Here is a 22,873-nt window from a genome sequence, read left to right as displayed (position 1 = left end):
AAAGGGTTTTGAAGCAGGAGACAGTCAACCAGATTTACCATTTAGAAAGCTCTCTCCATAGCGTCATCCTGCTTATTTAACTTATATGCAGAGTACATCAAGCGAAATGCCAGACTGGATGAATCACAAGTTGGAATCAAGACTGCTGGGAGAAATATCAACAACCTCAGATACAAAGATGATACCACTCTAATGGCAGAAAGTGAAGAGGAACTAAAGAGCCTCTTGAGGGTAAAAGAGGAGAGTGAAAAAGCTGGCTTAAAACTCAACATTCAAAAAACTAAGATCATGGCATTTGGTTCCATCACTTCATGGCAAATGGAAGGGGGAAAGTAGAAGTAGTGACAGATTTTCTTTTCTTGGGCTGCAGTCCATAGAGTCACAACTCTTTGTGACTCTATGGACTGCAGCCCAAGAAAAACTTGCCTGGAGAATCCCAGGGACGGCAGAGCCTTGTGGGCTGCCGTCATGGGGTCGCGCAGAGTCGGACACGACTGACGCAACTTAGCAGCAGCAGCAGTAGTGACTAAACAACAACTACTCCAAAGAGTAGAGTGAAGGATCAAATTAACTAAAATTAGACTAAAGCAAAAAGTCTATTTGCATAGTGTCGGGATGAAGATGAGAATTTGAACTAAGGCATGGTGATCACAATTTACTGGGTAAGCCTGAGCCTTTCTTTCATCTTTTGAGACTCTGTTTCATGATTTTTTTGAAAAATTGTTATGTTAATATTATTACTTATCCTGTTGGGGCTTTCTCTGGATTATGATAGATAACATAAGCAAAAACTCTGACAGTACTAAGGCTGTGGGATCATAGAGATCTAGGTTAAAAATCCCAGCTCTACTACTCCCTAGATGAAGGAGTTTATTATTCTAAGTCTCAGTTTGCTCATTAGTAAAAGAAGTGTTAAAATAAGAAAATCTAAGTACGTTAATGTAAGAAAAATGATTACAAATGGGATATCGGTTGAGAATATTAGCTTCAGAGGAAGGCAGAATTCCTTCTAGAGAAAGAACTGAGAATTTGTTTAGGAAAAATACCTTAATGAACTTATGTGTTTATGAAAGTCAAATCTTTAGAAGGAAAGACGTTTAGACAGAGAATCAGATTGTTTTGATTAATACAGTAATAGAAAATTTTAGTTTTTTTCTGATGAAAGTTTTGCTTTGGGGGGAAAGTAATGAGATGGTGTGGTAGTTTAGTAACTAAGTTGTGTCTGACTCTTGCAACCCCATGGACTGTAGCCCACTACGCTCCCCTGTCCATGGGATTTCCTGGGCAAGAATATTGGAGTGGGTTGCCATTTCCTTCTCCAGAGAATCTCCTCAACCCAGGGATTGAAACTGTGTCTCCTGGATTGCAAGTGGATTCTTTACCGCTGAGCCATCAGGGAGGCAAAGAGATGGAGGAAAATTTGACTAGAGATAACTCTGAACATCTGGTCTTACCAGCTTCCCAAATCCACTCTTCCCATAGCAGCCAGATTGACTGCTTAAAACCATTAACTGAATCACATTGTTCCCTCTCATCCCGCCCCAGGACAGTGCCTCATACTTAGAAGTTTCTCAGTAACAGTTTACTAGGTGATTGAAAGAATGAATGAGTGAAGGAAAACATTTGCCAGACGGCAGGTAAGTCCCTAAAGAAAAGGACAGCCATTGAGAAATTCTGTACTTAATCCCCTCTGTAGTAAGGGTGGTTTTAGACAATGATGTTTAATAATCATTTTAATTAGTTATCTATTCTTGTGTTTTGATCTGATTCTTGTGTTTTACTGTAATAGCCCCTCCTCTCCACCTCACCTCTCCAAATAACTTTCAGTAAAGGTCTTCTGCACAAAACTGCACTATTTTGGGAGAACTGAGGAATTAAACAAGAAAGTGTTTAGGCAAAACAATGTCCAAAGATGTCAATAATCATAAGAGGAGACCTAATGAACAGAGAAACCCAGAATTCAGCAGGAGCAGGCATACCAAGTGAGAGGTAACCAGGGGGAGGTTGTGATTGATGTTCCCTTATTCTGTATTAGGAGGTGGTTGTTGTTATCCAGTCACTACATCGTGTCTGACTCTTTGTGACCCCATGGGCTGCAGCACACCAAGCTTCCCTTTCACCATCTCCAGGAGTTTGCTGAACACATGTCCATTGAGTTGGTGATGCCATTCAACCATCTCATCCTCTGTCACCCCCTTCTCCTCCTGCCCTCAATCTTAGCATCAGGATCTTTTCCAATAAGTCGGATCTTCGCATCACGTGACCGAAGTATTGGAGCTTCAGCTTCAACATCAGTCCTTCCAGTGAATACTCAGGGTTGATTTCCTTTAGGTTGATTTCCTTGCTGTCCAAGGGACACTTAAGAGTCTTATCCAGCACCACAGTTGGAAAGCATCAATTCTTCGGCTTTCAGCCTTTTTTTATGGTCCAACTCTCATATCCATAATGACTACTGGAAAACCATAGCTTTGGCTATATGGACCTCTGTTAAGAGGTTTAGAAGGTAGGACCCTTCTATTTGGCTGTTGAAGGAAAGAATAAGCTTTGGAGCATTCACAACCCAAAGGTTACATAAGGATGGTAAAATTTTAACTCATAGAGAGGTTTGGGGGATTATGTTGGGATCATTCATAGAAAGCGCTCCGCACAGTGCCTGGCACGTGTAAGAGCTCAGTTATTTGTTGTTTCCCTTCACTTTCCTCCACTCCCTCCACCCGCTCTCCGCCTGCTCCATTCATTCTTTTCCAAGGACATGCAGGGGGCGTGCCCAATCCTTCCTCCGCCCCATCCAAGCCCCACCCCTTACTTCTGCCTGGATTGGTTCTTGAGAAGCGGAGCGGAGGGAAGAGCCCAGTCAGGAGCGGTGGGGGCGGGGCGCATGCGCGGGCTGGGCTGGGTGGAGGAGGAGAGGAAGAGCTGCCGGAAGTAGGCGGCCGAGGTGGTGGCAGAGCAGGCGGCAGCTGCCAGGGAAACCGAGGCGCGGGAGCCGTAGCCCGCTGACAGGCAGGCCCGGGGGTCGTCTCTGCGCCCGGCAAAAGCAGGAGGCCCGAGCGTCCCTGTTGCCTGGGCCGAGGGTCCTGCCTGGTCCGGCAGCCTCGTTGGGACCTGGGCCTTTCCCTAAGCCCGCCAGGGGGCGCCGCCCTGAGGGGGGCTGCAGAGTTGGGGGGCAGGCGCGGCTGACTGGAGAAGGGGCGCTGGACTGCGCAAGGGGAGAGGGCTCCCTCGTTCTCAGGAGGTGCCCTGGGCCGGGGACCGGGAGTCCTCACCTCCGGACTGAGGCAGGGGTTTCTGGGGGCTAGGAGGGCGCGTCGCCCTCTGCCCCCACCGGCACCCTGGCCATGACGGGCAAATCGGTGAAGGACGTGGATCGGTACCAGGCAGTCCTGGCCAACCTGCTGCTGGAGGAGGATAACAAGTTTTGTGCGGACTGCCAGTCTAAAGGTAGTGCATCCTTCCTTGTGGGCGAGGGGTCCAGTCTCCGGGCGACACGGGGAAGGCGACCTGTGTGGGGAGGGGGGAGGTCTCTAGAGCTTAGGGGGCCCCTACCGTCTAAATGGTAACGCGTGCTACCCTCTTTGAGGAAGCTGCTAGGTGTTCTGGGGCGCCGGGATTGGTGTGGGGAGAGGTTGCGAGGGCGAGTTGTATGGTTGAGGCTAGCGTGGGGGGCGGGGGCGGTGATGGTCGGGGTTGGGGGAAGTGGCATGGTGTGTGCAGGTGAGAATGTCTGTATTTCAGGGCTCTGAATGAGTTCTGCGCCCACTGTCAGTGCGGCTCGCAGCCTTCCACTTGCAACGCTGGGGGTGAACTGCAGCGGGGTGGGGAGGGGGTGGGGAGGAGAGGGAAGTGAGATGACGGGGAGGAAAACTGCTTAAATGGTTTTTAAAGGTGGTGAGCGTGGCTGCCTGCTATTTGGTTAGCAGTTCCTTCTGTCATTTTACAGCCTTGCTGAGATCTGACAGAGTGCTTAGGTGGCTTTCCTCTTCCAGGATGTGTGGAGGGGGGAACTGGCTTATGCAGTGACACAGTGCGGATTTCTAGACAGCCTAGCCCTGGCTTGTGGAGAGTGTTGGAGGCCTGATGTGTGTGTGGTGGCAGGAACTGGCAGATTGTGGCTGTAGTGCAGGATCGGTTTAATCAGTGCAGAGAAGGAAACAAGGGCTCATCGAATTTGTTACTTCCATGGCGATCATCCTTCTAAAGATGAAATATGATCATGGCAGTGTCTTTGTTTTCTGTGCCCTTAAAGATTCATGATTTGGTACAGTTACAAATTAGCATGCAACCAAAGCTTGCTTATTAGTGAAATATTTGCGCTCGAAATTGATAGGTTACAAATATTTTGTTTCCTTATTTTCTTTCTGAATTCTTTGGAATATAAATTGGAGTTGGGAAAATTCCTTTTTTTGGTTTGGGAGCTATTGCGAATTTACTTTTGTTCATAACACAGTGAATTCACCTGGATTGTTTGCCATATAGCATGTTGGGCATATAGTACACAGCAAAGATCCAAATGTATTTGTCTTTATCAGTATTGAGAAAGGAATTACATGCTTAATTGATACTTTCACTTAATTACCTTTTATTTTGGAGAAGTAAGGTTATATAAGGAGATGGGAGAGAGACATTGATTTGGACCCCTGGTAGTATATTTTAGTGCCCTTTACCAATGGGTAAATGGCATGTGCCATTAGGAAAGTAGATCCCCCGACTTCTTTCCTGAATTTTTGCATTGGCAAAAATTCATTTTAAAAAGTATTGTAGAATAAGGTTATGTTGAGTAGGTTAATTTCTTATAGTTGACTTTCATGAGATCTTCTGCTAGCTCTATGGGAAGATTTGGCTTAAAATTTGGGAGTATATCTCTTTGGCTTGACTCAAATTCCCTTGTGTCCTCAGTTGACAGATCTTGAGTCGCAGTGGAACAACCCACTGAGTGAGCACTGCTCCGTTTGGGGAGTCAGATACCATTTTGGTAATCGGTACCACCCCACCCCCCATTTCCCATACCACTCTTGTACTTACTCATATTCCAACAAAACATAGCACATGGAAGAGAGGTTGATTCATCACCTCCAAATTTTCTGTTGCTCTTTATTGACAGAATTACTGGGGATCAGGTAATAAAACATTAGTTAGTTCATTCTTAATGAGAGATGGTAACTGCTGGCCTGTAAACTTTATTAACTAATTTTGATAGTAGAATCCTGGGTCCTGAAATGACTTCTTTTCATGAATTAGCTTTACATTTTGGCCTGATGGCTTCAGTGACTTGGCCATTCTATTAAAAATGAGATGACAATGTGTCAGTCAGTCATCGTTCGGTTCAAGTCAGTAAGATATTTGTGGCCTCAGTTTTTGCAGTTTATGTGTTAGCTAGCCCTTGTACTCTTTGAACTCCTCCCATTCATTTTCCCGCTCCTTTTTCCTGACTGTGGTTGTCGTAATGGTCATGTGGACAAATGTCAGATCGTGGAAGGAAGAGACACTTGAATCCGTAGATTAAGTTATCTCTTAGCTCTGGTAAAAAACACTTTTAGTGGGAGGAGGAATTTTAAAGCTGCAGGCTAAAATGAGGTTTGTACTTGGGTATTTATCTGTAGGTCTCATGTCCTTTCTTACTTAGAAAATTGAGAGCTTAATTGTGTAGGACCTGGTGAGTGATTGCTTACTAATCCATTAACATAAAATCAGATGATGTAACCCTGAACTGCAGACCTATGAACAGGTATTTTTGTAATGTTTCAAAATACCTCTGGCAGTAATTCTTTAAAAAAAATTGTATACTGATTTAAGAATGATGTTATAAGATACGTAATTTGAGTATCAGAATAGAGAATAAATGTGTTCTCTTTGTGTATATAAGTTTTGTTGGTTCTGGGTTTTTTTTGTTTTTGTTTTTAACTCTCTTGAGCATAAGACTCACAAGTTTCCTGTACCTCCAAGGCATTGAAATAATTTAAGTGGGAATGGAGGCCACTTTGGTACTGCCTTTAAAGCAAATGCTTCAACTTGCTTTAAGCTGAAAGATATGGTTTCATCACCCAAAGCCTTTAACTTACTGTGACCTTTAGGGTAAAATTTTGGGCTGACTTGAAGTTGTGGTAGAAGAGAGGACAAACATACTGAAAACTTCAGATATGTTGATGGTTAACTCCACCTTGCTGAGGCCAGGCCGCGTGTTTGGAGGTTTAGTCTGTAGCTCTGCAGTTCCATGTTTTGTCTGTATGCCTGGAATAACTCCTAATCAGCCTCTTCAGAGAGTGGTTTAAACTGGACACTATCCTATTTAGCATGAAAGGATCTACCTTTCTGATGACCTGAATACTTATGTCCAATGTTGGGATGTTCCTTTCTCAGTATCAAGGTTCGTGAAAAAAATAGAGCTGTTTAATGAGCAAAGAATTAGAATGGAAGAAATTTGATGGTCTTGAGGAATATTTACTTTCAACTGTGAAATACCACATAGAATTCTGGAGTCTGACAGAAAGTCTGTCATACCTTTTTACTGCTCTGTTCTTCTACACTCCATCTCGGAAATGTTTCACTTCAAATCACCTGGCCACTGCCTTTGTTCCAATGCCTAGTACGTGTTCTTAAATTCAGATTTCCTTTTTGAAAAACCACTTTTATGTGGTTCAAAATTCAAAAAGTTCAAAAGGGAATGTATTCAGTGAAAAGTTGTTTTCCTGTCCCTGATCCCTTAACCAGCTTTCCCCAGTGCTTCTGGAGGTAACCACTGTTGGTAATTTATTACGTGACTTTTAAGAGATGATACATACATAGACAACTTCATTTAAATATATTCCTTTTCAGTGCTTTTATGCAAATAATAGCATGTTACCCAAAGTCCATGGCACCCTGCATTCTTTTTCTTCTTCTTTAATATTTACGTATTTATTTTTTTTTGGCCGCGTCGGGTCTTAGTTGAAGCCCGCAGGATCTTTCATTGTGGTGCTTAGGCTGAGTAGTTGCAGCACGTCCAGTAGTTGGAGCACACAGGTTTAGTTGCCCTGCAGCATACGGGATCTTTGTTCCCTGACCAGAGATTGAACCTGCATCCCTGCATTAGCAGGCAGATTTTTAATCACTGGACCATCAGGGAAGTCCCAACCTTTCACTTTTTCAATCAAGTGTATAACATGAAGGGCATGGAGATTCCCTCTCCATGCACAGTAAGGAGTGTCCCCAGGGTTTAAAGTTGAAAGATATGCATGATTTGGAAACATCTGCTCTCGCTGAAGTCATCTTAGGCAGTGTCCTAGCCCCCGTCCGTAGCACCTGTAAGCTCACCTTTCAGGTGCAAAGAATCAGAGCTGTAGACTTTTAAAAATATGTATTTATTTATTTATTTTTGACCTCTTCAGATCTTAGTTGCCCCAAGGCATGTGGGATCTTAGTTCCCCAACCAGGGATCAAACCCACATCCCCTGCATTGGAAGACAGATTCTTCCAATGGAAGGACTTCCAATGGAAGTCACTGGACCACCAAGGAAGTCCCAGAGCTGTAGACTTTTGTTGGAAAGTGAAAGTCACGTCTGACTCTTTGTGACCCCATAGACTACACAGTCCATGGAATTCTCCAGGCCAGAATACTGGAGTGGGTAGCCTTTCCCTTCTCCAGGGGAATCTTCCCAACCCAGGGATTGAACCTAGGTCTCCCGCATTGCATGTGGATTCTTGACCAGCTGAGCCACAAGGGAAACCCAAGAATACTGGAGTGGGTAGCCTATCCTTTCTCCAGGAGATCTTCCTGACCCAGGAATCGAACTGGGGTCTCCTGCATTGCAGGCAGATTCTTTATCAACTGAGCTATCAGGGAAGCCCTTTGATGTTGGAACATCCAGTTAAACTCTATCATTCTGCTTATTTTAGCTTTGGGACCTTCAGCACACCACCTAAGTTTCTCAGTTTAATTTTCCTCATTTGAAAAATAAAAATGCCTTGTAAACTAAAGTGTTACACACATGTAAGCACTATTTATCATTACTATTGCTGAACTCATTTATTTCATCTTAATTTTATTCATTCATTCCACTTTCAGACTTTATTCCCTTAAATACCCTAGTTACTGGAAGCCACAGTTAGAATGACTCACTGAATAACTCACTGAATAGAAAACTCACCTAGTTTTTAAGCCAAAACCATTTCCTATATTTGATTCTAACTCTGGTAAATTCATCTCTAGTTTTGCTTTACTTTTGTTTTCTGTCAATAGCTAAATCATTGCTTGTTGAATATCATTCCCTAGAACATGAACATTGCTATCAGTTTTTAATTATTTTAGCTGTATCTGTGGCACCTTTTAAGAGATTTTTATCTTAATTGCCACAGACCTGGACAGTAGAAGGTATTTTCCTTCCATCTCTAGTTAGACACCCTTCTCCAGCCAAGATCAAATAACTCTCAGTCCTTTTACAGCTCATGCACCTTAACTCTGACCATTGTAGTTAGGCTGACAGAGTTTTACTGAAAGTAATTAAAGTCCCTGTTAGGTTGTCATTTATTTTATTTTATTTATTTATTTGATTGCGTAGGGTCTTGGTTGAGGCACACCAGATCTTGGCTGTAGCTCACAGGCTTAGGTGCCATGCGGCATGTGGGATCTTACTTCCCTGACAAGGGATTGAACCCACATGCCCTGCACTGCAAGGCAGATTCTTTTTTCTTTTTTTAAATGATTTATTTGTCTGTGCTGGGTCTTAGTTGAGACACTCGGGATCTTTAGCTGTGGTATGTGGAATCCAGTTCCCTGACCAGGGATCGAACCCAGGCCCCCTGCATTGGGAGTGCAGAATCTTAGCCACTGGACCGCTAGGGAAGTCCTGCAAGGCAGATTCTTAACCACTGGACCACCAGGGAAGTCCCTAGGTTGTCCTTTAACATCCACTTATTCAAACTGTTCCCTGGGAGACATTTTCCTATTAGTTCTCTCTGTCCTTTAAATATCATCTGGTAGCAGTGGGATAGAAAGTACAAAATGCCTTGTCTTCTGAGAGTGCAGTCCCACACTGTATGTATGCATTCAGAAAATGCTCTTAAGCACCTGCTTTGTGTCAGACACTACCAAGACATGTAGATTAAAAGATAGGGCCTTTGGTCTCAGGGATTTTATAGTCTAATGAGCAAGCAGATGTGTAAACAGATAAATGATGCAATGTAGTAATTATCATTGTAGCATTGTGTACAGGGAGAAATGAAAGCGCTGAAGAAAGCAAGCAAGTCTGCTTCGGAAGTCATGGCTCAGAGAGACAAGTAGGCTATGTCTTGAATGATAAGCATGATTTTGTCAGGTGAATTTAGGGGACTTGCATTCCAAGCCGAGGAAGAAGAACGTGCAAAGCCTCAAGACGTGCTGTAATGTGTGTGTGAGATTCTTTGGTATAGTCTCACTACACGTTGGGGATTGACAAGGGCTAAGGTAGGCAGAGACACGTCAGACTAGCTCTGTAGTTGACTTGCTGTGTGGCATTGAAATTATGAATATGCATTAGACTCTGTTATGTAAGAAACCCACAGTATTGGAAGTCCACCTGCTACTCAGATGGAGTTGTAAATATAGCAAACATGAAATGTTTCTAACTGCTGAGTGGTAAGGAAGGTCAGAGTACCGTGCCCACTAGACCTCCCTTCATGAGTACCTTCATTTATCTTGTGAAGCCTAGTGAAATGCCAGCCGTCGATGTCATGCTGTTTCTGGAGCTGGTGACGTTGATTTTTGAAGCTGAGCATGCTCTCACACTCAAGCAGTCTAAGAATATTTCACGCAAGCCCTTGGCTGTTCAGTGCTTGTGTGTGTGTTCAGTCGTGTCTGACTCTTTGCGACCCCATGGACTGTAGCCCTCCAGGCTTCTCTGCCCATGGAATTTTCCAGGCAAGAATACTGGAGTGGGTTACCTTTTGCTTCTCCAGGGAATCTTCGCAACCCAGGGATTGAACCTTTATCTCTTGTGTCTCCTGTATTTGGCCGGCGGATTCTTTACCCTGAGCGCCACTTGGGAAGCCGGATGTGTAAACAACAGGCAGCTGCAGCCACATCTCAGTATACCTTTCAGCAAATCTATTGCTTTTAAATAAATCAGAAAACTACCTTCTTTCTGCATGTTTCCTCTGAGATCGTGGTATGTAGGTGGCAGCTTTCTTGGGCAGAGTCGTCTGTGTAACTGTTCACCACATGAGTCATTGTTTCTGTTCAGCCTAAAAATTCCATCTTGGAAATAATGTCATGCAGTTGGAGACCACAACACTTGACTCGTTATGTGCATTGTGGCTGGCTTTTGTATGTGATACTGGAAGCTACCTGCGCCATAGGGAGGAGATAAAGTGACATTAAATGGACTCAAACTCAATTCCTCCAAGTAATAGCTCTTCTGAAAAAGATACCCAGCAAGACTCTGCATCAAACACTCATGTGTTTTTCATTTAAGCATACAGCGCTTAACTTTTATTATTGTGTCTGCCTAAATCCTTATCACAGTTATATTTTTGTTTGAGCAAGTTGCCAGTTTAAGTAGATACTAACTTTGAAGAAGTTCTATACTGGCCCCTGGAATGTGACAGTTCAGCATACCACACTGAAAAGGTAGGAACCAAGTCTCTGTAGAGTAGAACCCCTTAAAGTTAATTCACTTTTACCAAATTCCTCTATTTTTAAAGAAATATTCCTCTGCTAGTTAACTTCTTAAAATTGTAATTTGCCACAGTTCACTAGAAAGTAAGCCGCATGAGGGCAGGAGTTTTGTGCCTGTTTTGTTCAATATAGTATTCCCAGGACCTAGTATGGTCAGTTCAGTTCAGTTCAGTTGCTCAGTCGTGTCCGACTCTTTGCAACCCCATGAATCGCAGCACGCCAGGCGGTCAGGCTGTCAGTAAATATTTGCTTGAATGATACAAATCCTTTGTTTCTTATTAGAAGAAATCCTTTATAACTTATCTGAATATTTGTGTAATTCTTAGGAAATCTAAGTTTTTAAAATATATTTAAAAGTCATGGACCCTTCAGAGAAACAGAAAACACTATAGGAGATACAAGCTGAGGGACTTTAATATCGAATAGGTTCCATAGGTGATAAAAGGGCCAAGAAGGTCAGTGGGCTGGTGAGACAATGCAGAGATTGGCAACACCTGGGACCTCCTATGCCCTAAGGAAATTAGAAGGTGCTGAAGTCAGCAAAGGCCAGAAGCCTGAGCCATCTGCTGGGACCAGGAAGAGTGGAAAGAAAAGCTGTCTGGTGGTAGCTGGAACTCGGACCAAGTAAGATAGAGAGTGTTACCCTGGCTGCCCCCCTTCTCCTGCCTCTTATCCTTATCAGTGCCTCCCATTGATGGAACTTACCAAGAAATTAGTTGGCAGGGGAGCCTGGGAGATGTAGTTCCCCGTGATAGTGTGGAGGAAGGGGAGGATCCAAGTTGAGACAGGCAAAGGCACTTAAATCTCCAAGATGCAGTTCTTTCTGCTTGTAAGAAAACAGTTGAGTTATTTTGGACAAAGGATAAGAAGGGTGTTCAGGCCAGTGCTTCTAAAGGAGCTTAACTGTTGCCAAAACAATAATTAGTCCTGGGAAGTAATGTAACAACTCAGTCATTGCCTGTTTAATTAGGATGCATGACTTCTGTGGAATCTGTATTTGACTTTCTGTTTCTACCAGGAGCAGTTTATCGTTTGGTTACTTGGAAAATAAGTTCCCACCCTGCTAATTCTGGGAAGACTTAGGCATGATGTGTATACACTGAGTTTGTCCCATCCACAACTAAAAACTCGAGTCGGTATCACTTAAGATATGCAAAGAGTTTTGAGGATTGCAGCCTTAAAACGTGGTACGGATTAGACTTTTCTGATTGTTAAGCTGGAGCCAATTTTCCTTGTGTTGGGTATCTCTTTAAATAGTTTTGATTGGTTTGTCTGTTCCCCTCCCTCAGCAAGCTCAGATCAGTTAGCACTGGGTGAGAGAGGAGATCACCGGACACACAGTCTTCTCTGTTGTTGTTGCCCAGTCCCCTCGTCGCGTCCATCTCTGCAACCCCATGGACTGAAGTCTGCCAGGCCTCTCTGTTCCTCACCGTCTCCCGAAGTTTGCCGAAGTTCGCTGTCTTCTATACTAGACCTGAAAAATATTTTGTCTTATTCAGAAGGTTGCTGCTGTTCCTTGTAAAGACAAGGCTTCTCAGGTTATTGCTGCCAGTTTTCTTGATGATGAGCTGTTTAATGAGTTCTGTGATACGAGTTGAGCGCTTTGTAGAAGTGCTTTTTTTGTCAATCGGGTCACCTGCCTTTGGGCGCCTGCCACATTATTGGAATTGGTGGAACCAGGCCAGCAAGGGTTTTTCAGTGGAGTGTGAGTATGTTTGCTTTTAGGTGGTTCTTTTCCTGCAGAAGCTATGGATAAGGACCTCTCGTTGAGTAAAGTTACCAGTGGTAAAAATTGCATAGGTTTCATTGTTTTTCTCTTCTTTTCCAAAAATTAGTTTCCTCATAGCAGGTACTACTATAATTCACGCATGTGATTGAAGTGTAATTTGGTAGTGTAAAAAGCATATCTCTTCCCAGAGTACCAGTTCTTCCCAGCCAGCCCCTTTCACCTTAAGAGGTACACTTATGTGGTTTTGAAGCCTCGTGTTTAATAATTGCAATATTTCACTACTGTATTTGACTCTTCCATTTTCCAAACTTTCTCCTTTCCTACCCCACTCTTCTGGATCCTGTATTTCCCCCACAGGCTGTGTGGATGCTGGTCCATTGATGGCTGAACTGCAGGTTTCTTCCCAGTGGAAAGCCCCAGAGATGAGCCAAATCTGCCTTCAGCTGTGGCCACCCATCAGCGTAAGGTCACCCTGGTGGTCGTCTTCAGTTTGTGCATCACGCCCCTGAAACCCCCATGCTCCCTCTTGTGTGGCTGGAACTTGTCCCGGGTCCCCACCTCTGCAGCCTGTTGCTGGGATTTTGTTGTTGCTGCTCGTTTTCAAACAATGTTAAGTAGCTTTTTAACCATTTTTGTTGACCATAGCCCTCTTTTCCCCATTTGTATATTTCCTATGGGTATTCTGGTTTGCTTTTTAAATAGCTGTTGGATATGGTTTATTTAGAAAGTACTGGATTTCATAAGTCCACTTGGAAAATGCTTTGTTTATCCTTACTTAATTTCAAGTCAAAACTTACAAAAAGAACTGTCTTAATCAGAAACAACGAGAACCAGATCCCTCAGGCTTCATGTCCTTTCTCCTCACCCAAGGAACAAACGTGTAACCTTTTCCATTTTATGATGTAGTGAAAATAATAGAGCAAATACAGGAGGAGGAGAGACCTAGTCTCAGCTGCAGCTGATAAGCCTGTCCCCGCATAGAGATGTGCGGAAATAGAGCACCTTTTCTTTCCCTTTATTGCAAACAGCCACCCTGTCTTTCATGGCGGTTGCTGGTGGTGGGAAGTCCGTAAATATCCCCGCGCCTCTGTCACAGAGCTTACATCTTGAGATGTGGGTTTACATGTTAATCCTACAGTGTTATTTCCTGAATGCACACACAGTGAATTTTAACTTCTTCCTCTTTTCTTATCTTAATGGAAGTCCCCTCTGTGTGTGTGTGTGTGTTTGTGTGTGTAAATTTAGAAATGAGTTCTCTAGTGTTTCAAGTCTTGAGTTAAAAATTGTCCTAATATTATTTAGATGGTTTTTGTTCTAGGGCCTTAAAAAATAATCACCTACAGAATTTTCCATCCTGTGCTGTTGATGGAGGGGACATTGGTGTCTTTTCATGTTGACATTTTACCACTTGGGTTATAACTGACCCAAGGCCTCTGATGAGAAAGAGGAAGGAAACTCCCTATTCTTATCATGATGCTTGTGTTCAAAATAGCTGGAAACAATGGACTTAATGGAGACCATTTGAAGTGTGACAGCCAATTTGAAAAAGAAAGAATGAAAAGACTCAGCCTCTTCTGCTGTATCGAAAGCGTTTTTATTGTGAGAATAGCTGTAAGGGACTGGGAACTTGGTCTCTCCCAAGGTAGATGTCAGGAGATGAGTTAGAGGAACTGTTTCAGACTGAGGGGAATTTTGAGGTCTTTCTGGTAGTGTGAGTGTTGTGTGAACATTCCTAGCTCTCCTGTGAGAGAAAGGAAGCATCATTAAATACAGCATTGGAATCAGGAAGATTCCAGCTCAGCTCCCTTGAGCCTTCTGACTTGGTTTTGAGCCTTGTCTGTGAATAGGCATCTGACACAAGTGACTCAAATTAAGGATCGATAGGAACAGATTCCCAGGACAGTTGTGCTTATTAGCTAAACATCATTAAATGCTATTTCTCTAAAAAAGAAAAACTATCTTTTTCTCATTATGAAAGTTATTCATATTTGTGATGGAAATCATTGGAAAGTATGAAAAAGTATAGTAATGTAGAAGATATTTCATATAATCGTTATCACCCATTTTTACTTAAGCTTATACTACTGTAATATAGTTTTATATCATTGTTGTTTTGCTTAATATTTATCATAAGCATTTTTCCTGACATTAAAAATGTTTAAATGCCTTTATTGTACTCCATTGTTTGAATATATCATTACTCAATTCTTGCCCGGTTGTTGGGCATTTGGGTCTTAAATTTTCAGGGTTATAAAATTTTTTATAACGAGACAATGTGAATTTTGGTGTTGCTGTTAGACTGATGGGTTATTTATGCGTTCAGAGTTGAGTAGTGATGTGTGCCTTCTAATTTTAAGGAGTGGTCAGGGGGTTCTCCGGTTGAGCCCCTGTAGAGACGGCCTTGCTGTGGGGGCTGTCGCTTTGAACTGTCTTATTGTAGTGGACATTTGAGACGGGAGCAGAGAGCTGGGGAGAATCCAGGCTTAACCATAAGGAACAGATTTACAGGATATGATCATAGCAAGATGGGCCAAGATATATTTTTATATCTGACGTGCACGTTGCACATTATGTACTTGATATGTGGAACTGTTCTGTCAGGCCACTGATCAGCATCTTATGCTGTTCATACAGGCCTCCTTCACTTAAACTCAGTCCCCTGGGAAGAAGGATTAGAAGCCCTACTATGGTGGAAAGGGGATAACAGCCACTGGTTTTTGCTTTTGTTTTACAAGGCTTTCTTTAGACTCTGGGTTCCATAAGGACAGGCACCTTGTTCCATGTTTCCCTGATACCTGATGCTCAGCATCTGCTGCATAGCGTCTGTGCTTCTGTAACCATTTTTTTTGGAGTATAATCTGCAACATTGTGTTAGTTTCACATCTACCGCAAAACGATTGAGGACACTCACACACACGTGTGTGTGTATACACATTCTTTTTCATTCTTTTCCATTATAGGTTATTAAAAGATATTAAATATAGTTCCCTGTGCTATACAGCAGGTCCTTGTTTACTATCTTATCTATAGTAGTGTGTATATCTTAATTCCAGACTCCTAATTTATCTTCCTACCCACAAAAATTTTGGTTTTAGGTTGAATTACTTTACATTTGTCCCCAGTATCATCTTTTTCTCCTCTTTCCAGTCCGCACTCTCGACTGGGTTGGGTGCAGAATGATGTTTGCTGAATGGGGTAGAGTGTGTTCTGTGGGCATCGTGAACACTCTCCTAGTCATGCATGTTCAGGTCATACTCTTTCTCCTGTTTTATTTTTTGAAAGTCACCTTTATCCTCTCAACTCAGATATTTGAAGCTCTGTGACATTGCAGGAAGCCCAGCAGGTGAATTTCCTGGTGGCTTTGTGACCATTGCTTTTGTGTGCCGTTTCTTCTGTGTGCTCCTGGCATCTGTGCCACGTTGAAAGCTGGAGCCAGTCACAAAGCTAGTACCCTGTCCTTCGCATAGGAGGTTTTAGTGTGACACATCACTGGGTGGGGGGATGTAGCCGTGGGTGTGAAACAGGAGGCTGAAACAGTAGCCCTTTAGCCTTTTTTGTGGGATGGGAGTAAATATTTAGACACTGTTCTCAGGTGCTGTAGAAATTAATCAGAACCTTGCAGCGCTTTTAGAAGCTCTCTTTGTCCCGCTGGAACAGGTTTGTCTAATTCCAAGAACCTTGCTTTGGCTCTTTTGAAGCTGTGCTTTTCCTTGAGACCTGCCCTGGGTTCCCCTGCATAAAGTTCCCTTTGCAGGAGCTTTCTATCCACACAGCTGGCATCTTGCCCCACCCCCTTCTGACCTGTACCTCATTATACCCAATTCTGAAACACCTGGCTTGTGAAAGCTTGTAGTGAATGTCTTCCTCTGGAAGGGCAGATCTCCACCTTTGCTCCGCTCCCTTAAGCCAGGGCTGTTTCAATGACTAACATTCTGTGCGTCACTGAACTAACTGGCTGTACTTTGATATTGGATTCATTTCTGTTCTGCTGTTTGTTTAGGAATGGAAGTTCTCTAGCTTTTGCATGCGGTTGTGATGCGATTAAACTGGCACTGGTTTTCCATCTGCTGGGAAAGCTGCACACCGGTGTGGAAGGGAGAAGTTCACATGTCTGTGGTCTCGTGTACGAGCTCATCTGCTGACTCGGAAGGTTTTGTGTAAAGCCTCTCTCTGCCTGTGTGAAAAGCATGAGCTTCCCTTCAAACAACTGAAAAATGAGTTCTGCCTGGCCGCTTGTTCTTCACTGTCCTCCACCTCTGGGCTTCCTCTGAGGAGGAGGACTGTGAGTGAGAAGGGGTGGGAGATGAACCTTCACACACAAGCTCAGGCATTGGGCTTTCCAGGAGCAGAGAGTAAAAAGTATGTGGTAAGAGAAAAGAGCACTTGAAGATCAGGACATCGATACAGAGACTATTATTGAGCGTCTTCTGTGTATAACACATTTCAGGTGGAGAAAGATGATTCTAATTCCAGTCCAGCTGGTGATTTCTTCCATGAACTTGGGTAAATGACTTGACCTCTCTGGGTCTTAGATTCTCCAGCTGTGCTTGGACTAGATAATCCTTAAAGTTCTTTCCAGCTTTGGAATTCTGTATCTCAGTGTTTATCTCCTTGTTATGGAACAAGAGAGGCAGCTTTTCCACAGGATTGGTATATTCTTATATCTCACATGCTCCAAACTAAATGGCTTAAAATAAAGATGGCTTCTCTCGGGCAGGACTTCCTAACCTGAGCACTATTCGTGTTTGGATACGTTGTTGAGAGGTTGTCCTGTGTAGGAGCTTAGGCAGAACCCCTGGCCTCACCTGTTAGATTCCAGTCCCACTTCCTGCCAGTTGTGACAACTAAAAATGTCTCCAGACACTGACATTGCCACTTGGGGGGAAGTTACTTCATTTGAGAAGTACTGCTGTAGAGGAAGAAGAGTGGGAATGGAGGATTAAGAGCTGTCTCATTGGTCAAGAGCTCTATCGCCCCTCTTTGGTAGCTTATTCTAAAGGTATGCCTCCCCCAAATGGGCAGGCTCACTTTGCATCTTCAGTATTTTTTTCAGGATATGAATAGATACTGGTTGTTGCAAAGAGGAAGTTAAAGCTTTAGCCGGAAGTAACCTAAAGAACTAAATGTCCCCAGAGGGTGAAGACAATAACTTCTGGTGAATCAAGTTAACGTCCGTTTCCTGAAGTGAGGTCATGAGCGATAGGAAATTAGTTTAATTATAATGTCAAGTTTTGAAATATCAGGTCCACCTGGCCTTGAAATAATTGCCCAGCTGTCAGCTCAGTGATCCATCTCTATATGCCTCCTCCCCCCAGCCTGATGAAAGCCATTGAGCTACTGACTGAAATGTCCTAGCTTTCTTACAAGATCTGGGCTTTATCCTTATTACTTTTGCTACAAAATGTTGGTTTTATTTTATCCTTTTAAAATATTTTAAATTTTTTAACCATTTTTTTGAGGTATAGTTTACAACATTGTGTAGTTTTAGATCTACAGCAAAGTGATTCAGTTATACTTGTGTATATATATGTGTGTGTGTGTGTGTGTGTGTGTGTGATTCTTTTCCATTATAGATCATTAAAGATACTGAATAGGTTCCTTGTGCTATACAGTAGGTTCTTGTTGTTTATCTTACGTATAGTAGTGTGTATTTGTTAATCCTGGGGCTTTCCAGGTGGCTCAGTGATAAAGAATTTGCCTGTTAAGCAGGAGATGCAGGTTCAATCCTTGTGTCACGAAGATCCCCTGGAGAAGGAAATGGCAACCCACTACAGTGTTCTTGCCTAGGAAATCCCCTGGACAGAGGAGCCTGGCGGGCTACTGTCCGTGGGGTCACGGAAGAGTCAGACACAACTGAGCGGCTGAGCATGCACTTTATCTTTGTCCCCAGTGTCATCTTTTTCTCATCTCTTTTCAGTCCACATTCTTGACTAGGTTGGGTGCAGAATGATGCTGTTTGCTGGTTGGGGTAGAGTGTGCTCTGTGAGCATCCTTGCTGGGATGTTCTGGGATCCCAGATCCATGACACTTGAGCCTGTGTCAGTCTCCGTCCCTCAGTCCTGGCAGGCTCTCTGTTCCATTCCAGCTGAGCCTCTGTGGGAGTAATTGGCCACACGGAGCCTTCAAGCCAAACAATTGTTTGTACTCAGATAGTCTCACTGTTTAGCTCCTAATGAAATAATCTCCTTCCTGCCCCCAATGAAAGCAGCTCTTTTTTATCTCCTCCCTCCCCTTTTCAGAGAAGCCTCGCCTCAGCTACCACTCTTCTAGCTTATTCATAAATGCTTTAAGCAGGGTCTTTGTGTAGAGGAAATTAGCTAGAGCCAAAATATCCCGGCTAACCGGGATACAAGGAACATTAAGGACACCCTTCTTCCTAATTTTCTGTGTAGGATATTTAAATCACCTTTGTGTGGTTCAATAATAAGGAATTCAAACCTCAGGTCCACATAGGAGAAATACTCATACTAGGTTTTTAAAAAGTATGCCGACTTAGGCAGTTGTTACCTAAAGGAGATGACAAAATAAAAACATATAAAACCCAGCAACAGAAAAACTGTAGATGAGTGCCATAGGAGTACTGAGAGAGTCAGAATAGGAAGGAAAAAAGACTTGCTGGAGAAAGTGGATGGAGCAAGGTTTTCACAAAATGATGTTTTGCAAGTAACAGCTCACGTAGAGTTGTTTGTGAGCTATATTAAGTTCATCTAGAAAGTGTAAGTAATCCAGTTTTCCTTACTTGTCAAAACTGAGAACCTCCAAAACGTAAATCCAGGAAAGAGAATCCACAGGTAGAGATGGAAAGGTGTCCAGGTGACCCCAGCGTGTCCTGCTTCTCTTTCTGTTGTCGTATACTTCTCCTGGATTATTAATGCTCTCAGCACACTGCTGCCTCTGCTCTAAAGCTCTGGTTCGTACACAGACACAGATCATTTCCTTTGATTCTTTGCTCTTAGCCCTGTTAGCACCATTCAGAACTCTGAGTACAAAGAGGGAGCGAAAAGAGAACTTACCACAAAATATATGAAACTGAAAAGCAGTCACTGTTTGAAAGTTTAATTGCTGATCCTGCCTCAACTTGTTCCCAGTCCATGTTCAGCTTCATAATCCTTAAGTTGCTTGCCTTAGTTTATAAACCAGTGTAGATTCTTAATTACCTTGCTTGATTTTTTCCCCTCAACATCAGGCCCACCTCCATGGGAAAGGTGCTATTTAAGGACCTACCACCAGGAAGTTTCTCTCTGGAGAGCTTGACCCAGAGGATAAAGCCAAACTAGCCTTCTTGTGGTGCTGCTGCTCACTTAAGGCTCTTTTACTCATTTCTTAGCGGATAGAGAAATCCAGGCCTCTTCCTAAGGCATAGTCAGAGACCTGATCCTCCAGGCGGATCTCAAGATTCTCCCAGAAAGAGAGGGTCTTCCCACTTGGAGGCCCAGCACTGTGTACCCACAACTTTCCTACTGGCTTCTCGTGGGAGCATTTATTTAAAATGAACTATGAACATACTGTTTTTGTTTTTTTAAGAAAGTAAAACTTTTATTGTTGGCATAAAATTTTAAAACATTTAAACAGCAAAACATATGCTAAACAAAATAACAGAGGTTAAAGAGAAATTTAAAAATCAAGAAACAAAAAAAAGTTGCAAAATGAGTTCTCCTAATCTATGCATTTATGGCTAAACCAATAAAAATAGTATTGTTTTTAGCTGGGGATGTTGTTTTGTTTTTACATTCTTTTAAAAACCAGTCAATTTTTGGGGATAAATATTGTCACTTTTATAGGTCTTTAATAACAGCTTATTGCACTTCTTGTATTGTTTCAAATGCCTCCACCCTGTCATATCAAGCTTCAATTAATGAATTAAGTGATAGAGGGTCTTTTATTGTAGCCAAAGTACAACAGTTATACTATCTAATTCTAGAGAGTCTAATAAAGTAGGACTACTATGTTCTTAAGCATTATATTGGGCTTTCCAAGTGGCTTAGTCGTTAAGAATCTGCTTGCCAGTGCAGGGGACGCTGATTTGATCCCTGGGTGGAGATGATCCTTTGGAGAAGGAAATAGCAACCCATTCCAGTATTCTTGCCTGGGAAATCCTGTGGACAGAGGAGCCTGGCAGAGTATAGTCCATAGGGTCACAAAGAGCCACCCACGACTTAGCAGCTAACAACAGGCATTATATTAAATCCTATCTTAGAAATTATAATAAGGGCAAATGTAGCATCAATTGAATAACAGCCATTAAGTAAAAAGAGAGAAAACAAGGTGATTTTTGAAGAGAGGAAGCGTAGACAGATGTCCTGCTGTGGTTTTGAGTATTGAGGACGTGGCTGCTGTGGGATTAAAGCCAGACGTGACCCTGGGTCCCTCAGCCCTGGGCTTTAACTCCTCCTTCCCTGGGAACCTGATGAAAGAGAGGGCTGCCCTGACCTCTCTGGCCTCTGCTTGCTGATTAGCAAGGCAGAGGAGTCCTGGATCGGGGTTGGGGGTGGGGGTTGGGGGGAAGCTAGGGTTTAAATTCTGCTTTGGCCAATTTGTGTCTCCACTTCTTTTCTAGCTCATTGAGCTTTCTCTCAGTCAATGGAGATGCCAGCCAACTTTGTTGAGGATTTTTTCTCATGGGACATGATCCATCTTTGATAGAAGGAAGTGTTTCTTTCCAATTCTCTCTCGAGGTCTTTGGCCGGCTTTCTGTAGGAGTTGCACTTCTGGTGTACACTGCTGATGTTTTTGTACACTTTAGGAAGTTTCTTCTTTTTAAGTTTTTGTGGTTTTTAAAAAATTTTTTTGAAAATTTGTTTGTTTATTTTTGGCTGTGCTGGGTCTTCGTTGCTGCGTGTGGGCTAGCTGCAGCAAGCAGGGGCTACTCTTTAGTTGTGGTGCATGGGCTTCTCACTGCGGTGGCTTCTCTTATTTCGGCTCTAGAGTACTGGCCTCAGAAGTTGTGGTACACAGGGTTAGTTGGCTCCCTGGCATGTGGGATCTTCACAGACCAGGGATCAAACCCGTGTCCCCGGCTGGCATTGGCAGGCTGATTCTTAACCGCTGGACCACCAGGGAAGTCCAGTTTCTTCTTTATTTCTAAGCAGTAAATTCCCTGCTTGATTACCTTTGAGCAAAGTTTCATTATATATTCTTGATGTGGTTCAGTCAGTATTTCAAGTTTCAGCAGAAGCTTTTGAATTTCACTTTCAAGTTATGAATATTCAAATTGCAGAGAGGCTTGTTCAGTTTGGAAATTTCTTCATTTGACTTGTAAGCTCTTTTTCATTTGATTGTCTTCACACAATTTCAAAAATGTTCCTTGCTTTTCTCCTTCAAACCTTTTTAAGGAAATATTTAAGTAACAGCATAATGAGTTTCTTTGAATTGACTTCTGACTCATAGTCTAGGTGGTCTCCATTTTCTGATCCATTTCTTTTCTTTTTTTTTTTAAACTTTTTATTTTATCCTGGGGTATAGCCAATTAACAATGTTGGGATAGTTTCAGGTGAACAGTGAAGGGACTCAGTCATTCATATACGTGAATCCATTCTCTCCCAAACTTCCCTCCCTTTCAGGCTGCCACATGACACTGAGCAGAGTTCCATGTGCTGTAAGTAGGTCCTTGTTGGTTATCCATTTTAAATAGAGGATCCATTCTTTTTATGTAATTCCAAATTACTGTCATCCATAAAATCTCTAAAGAGAGCAGGGAAGTTTGTCCTATTTGTCACAGATTTTTAGCTGGCTCTTTTTTATCATTTACAATCTACTTCATCCATGTATTTGAGTTCTCAAGCATTTTTTCCCTTCTGTTCCCACACTCTTTGCCTCCATCATGCAGTTTGTTGGGAAAGCAATCCTAGGTTTTTCTAGAATGAGTATATTCAACCATACCATCCATTCTTTCCCTCTGAAGTTATGCATTCTTCTGAGATGCTTTTAGGGTGTTTTGGCACCAGTCACTAGGGTTTGGAGAGATTTTGATGTATCTTTGAGTGGCCATGTATGTCCTTGAAAGCAAGCCACCATTACTCCGTGTAATGAAAGTTTAGGGGGCTCACGTTTAGTTCTTTTTAGAGAAAATCTCCTGTGTCCTCAAGTAAAGAGGTGGACCTGTGTAGATTTTTATTACGTTTTGCCATACTCTATTTGTAATAGCAGAGGACTGGGCTCCAGTGGAGGGAAGCATCAGCTTGTGTGAGAGTCTTCATCCCGGCAGAAGATGTTTTGGCCAGCTCTTTCCCTCTCCTTAGAATGTTTCAGCTCTCTCCTATGAAAACAACCATAGCATCACATACCATAAGCTCCCAGGGAAAGCCCAGGAGACTTGGGCTTTGTCTCAAACTTTCAGAGAGCACCACTAGCAGTACTGCACAGCTGCTGCTCCAGGACTGGCTGGAAAGAGACCTCTGTGGCGGTGCAAGACCTTCTGGGCAGAATCAGGGACTTACCTTGTCCAGGAAGGAGTCCCACAGTCTGCCTCAAATCAGAAAAGTGTCTGTGGGTGGGAGTTACCCTCTCAAATATTTCTG

General features: G+C 42.9%; 1 protein-coding gene across 1 annotated transcript in view; it reads left to right on the top strand.

Annotated features, from left to right (window-relative positions):
• Window positions 1-2,907: 2,907 nt before the first annotated feature.
• Window positions 2,908-22,873, top strand: part of SMAP2 (small ArfGAP2) — a 47,424-nt gene continuing 27,458 nt past the window's right edge. The window contains exon 1 of the mRNA XM_070786771.1: window positions 2,908-3,441. Within this exon, the coding sequence (XP_070642872.1) occupies window positions 3,339-3,441 (103 nt within the window). The 5' untranslated portion in view covers window positions 2,908-3,338. The remainder of the gene's footprint in view (window positions 3,442-22,873) is intronic.

The sequence above is a fragment of the Bos indicus genome, chromosome 3, assembly GCF_029378745.1.
Source record: "Bos indicus isolate NIAB-ARS_2022 breed Sahiwal x Tharparkar chromosome 3, NIAB-ARS_B.indTharparkar_mat_pri_1.0, whole genome shotgun sequence".
Classification (NCBI taxonomy): domain Eukaryota; kingdom Metazoa; phylum Chordata; class Mammalia; order Artiodactyla; family Bovidae; genus Bos; species Bos indicus.
The sequence above is the reverse complement of the archived record's forward strand: the minus strand, read 5'-3'. Positions and strand labels throughout refer to the sequence as shown.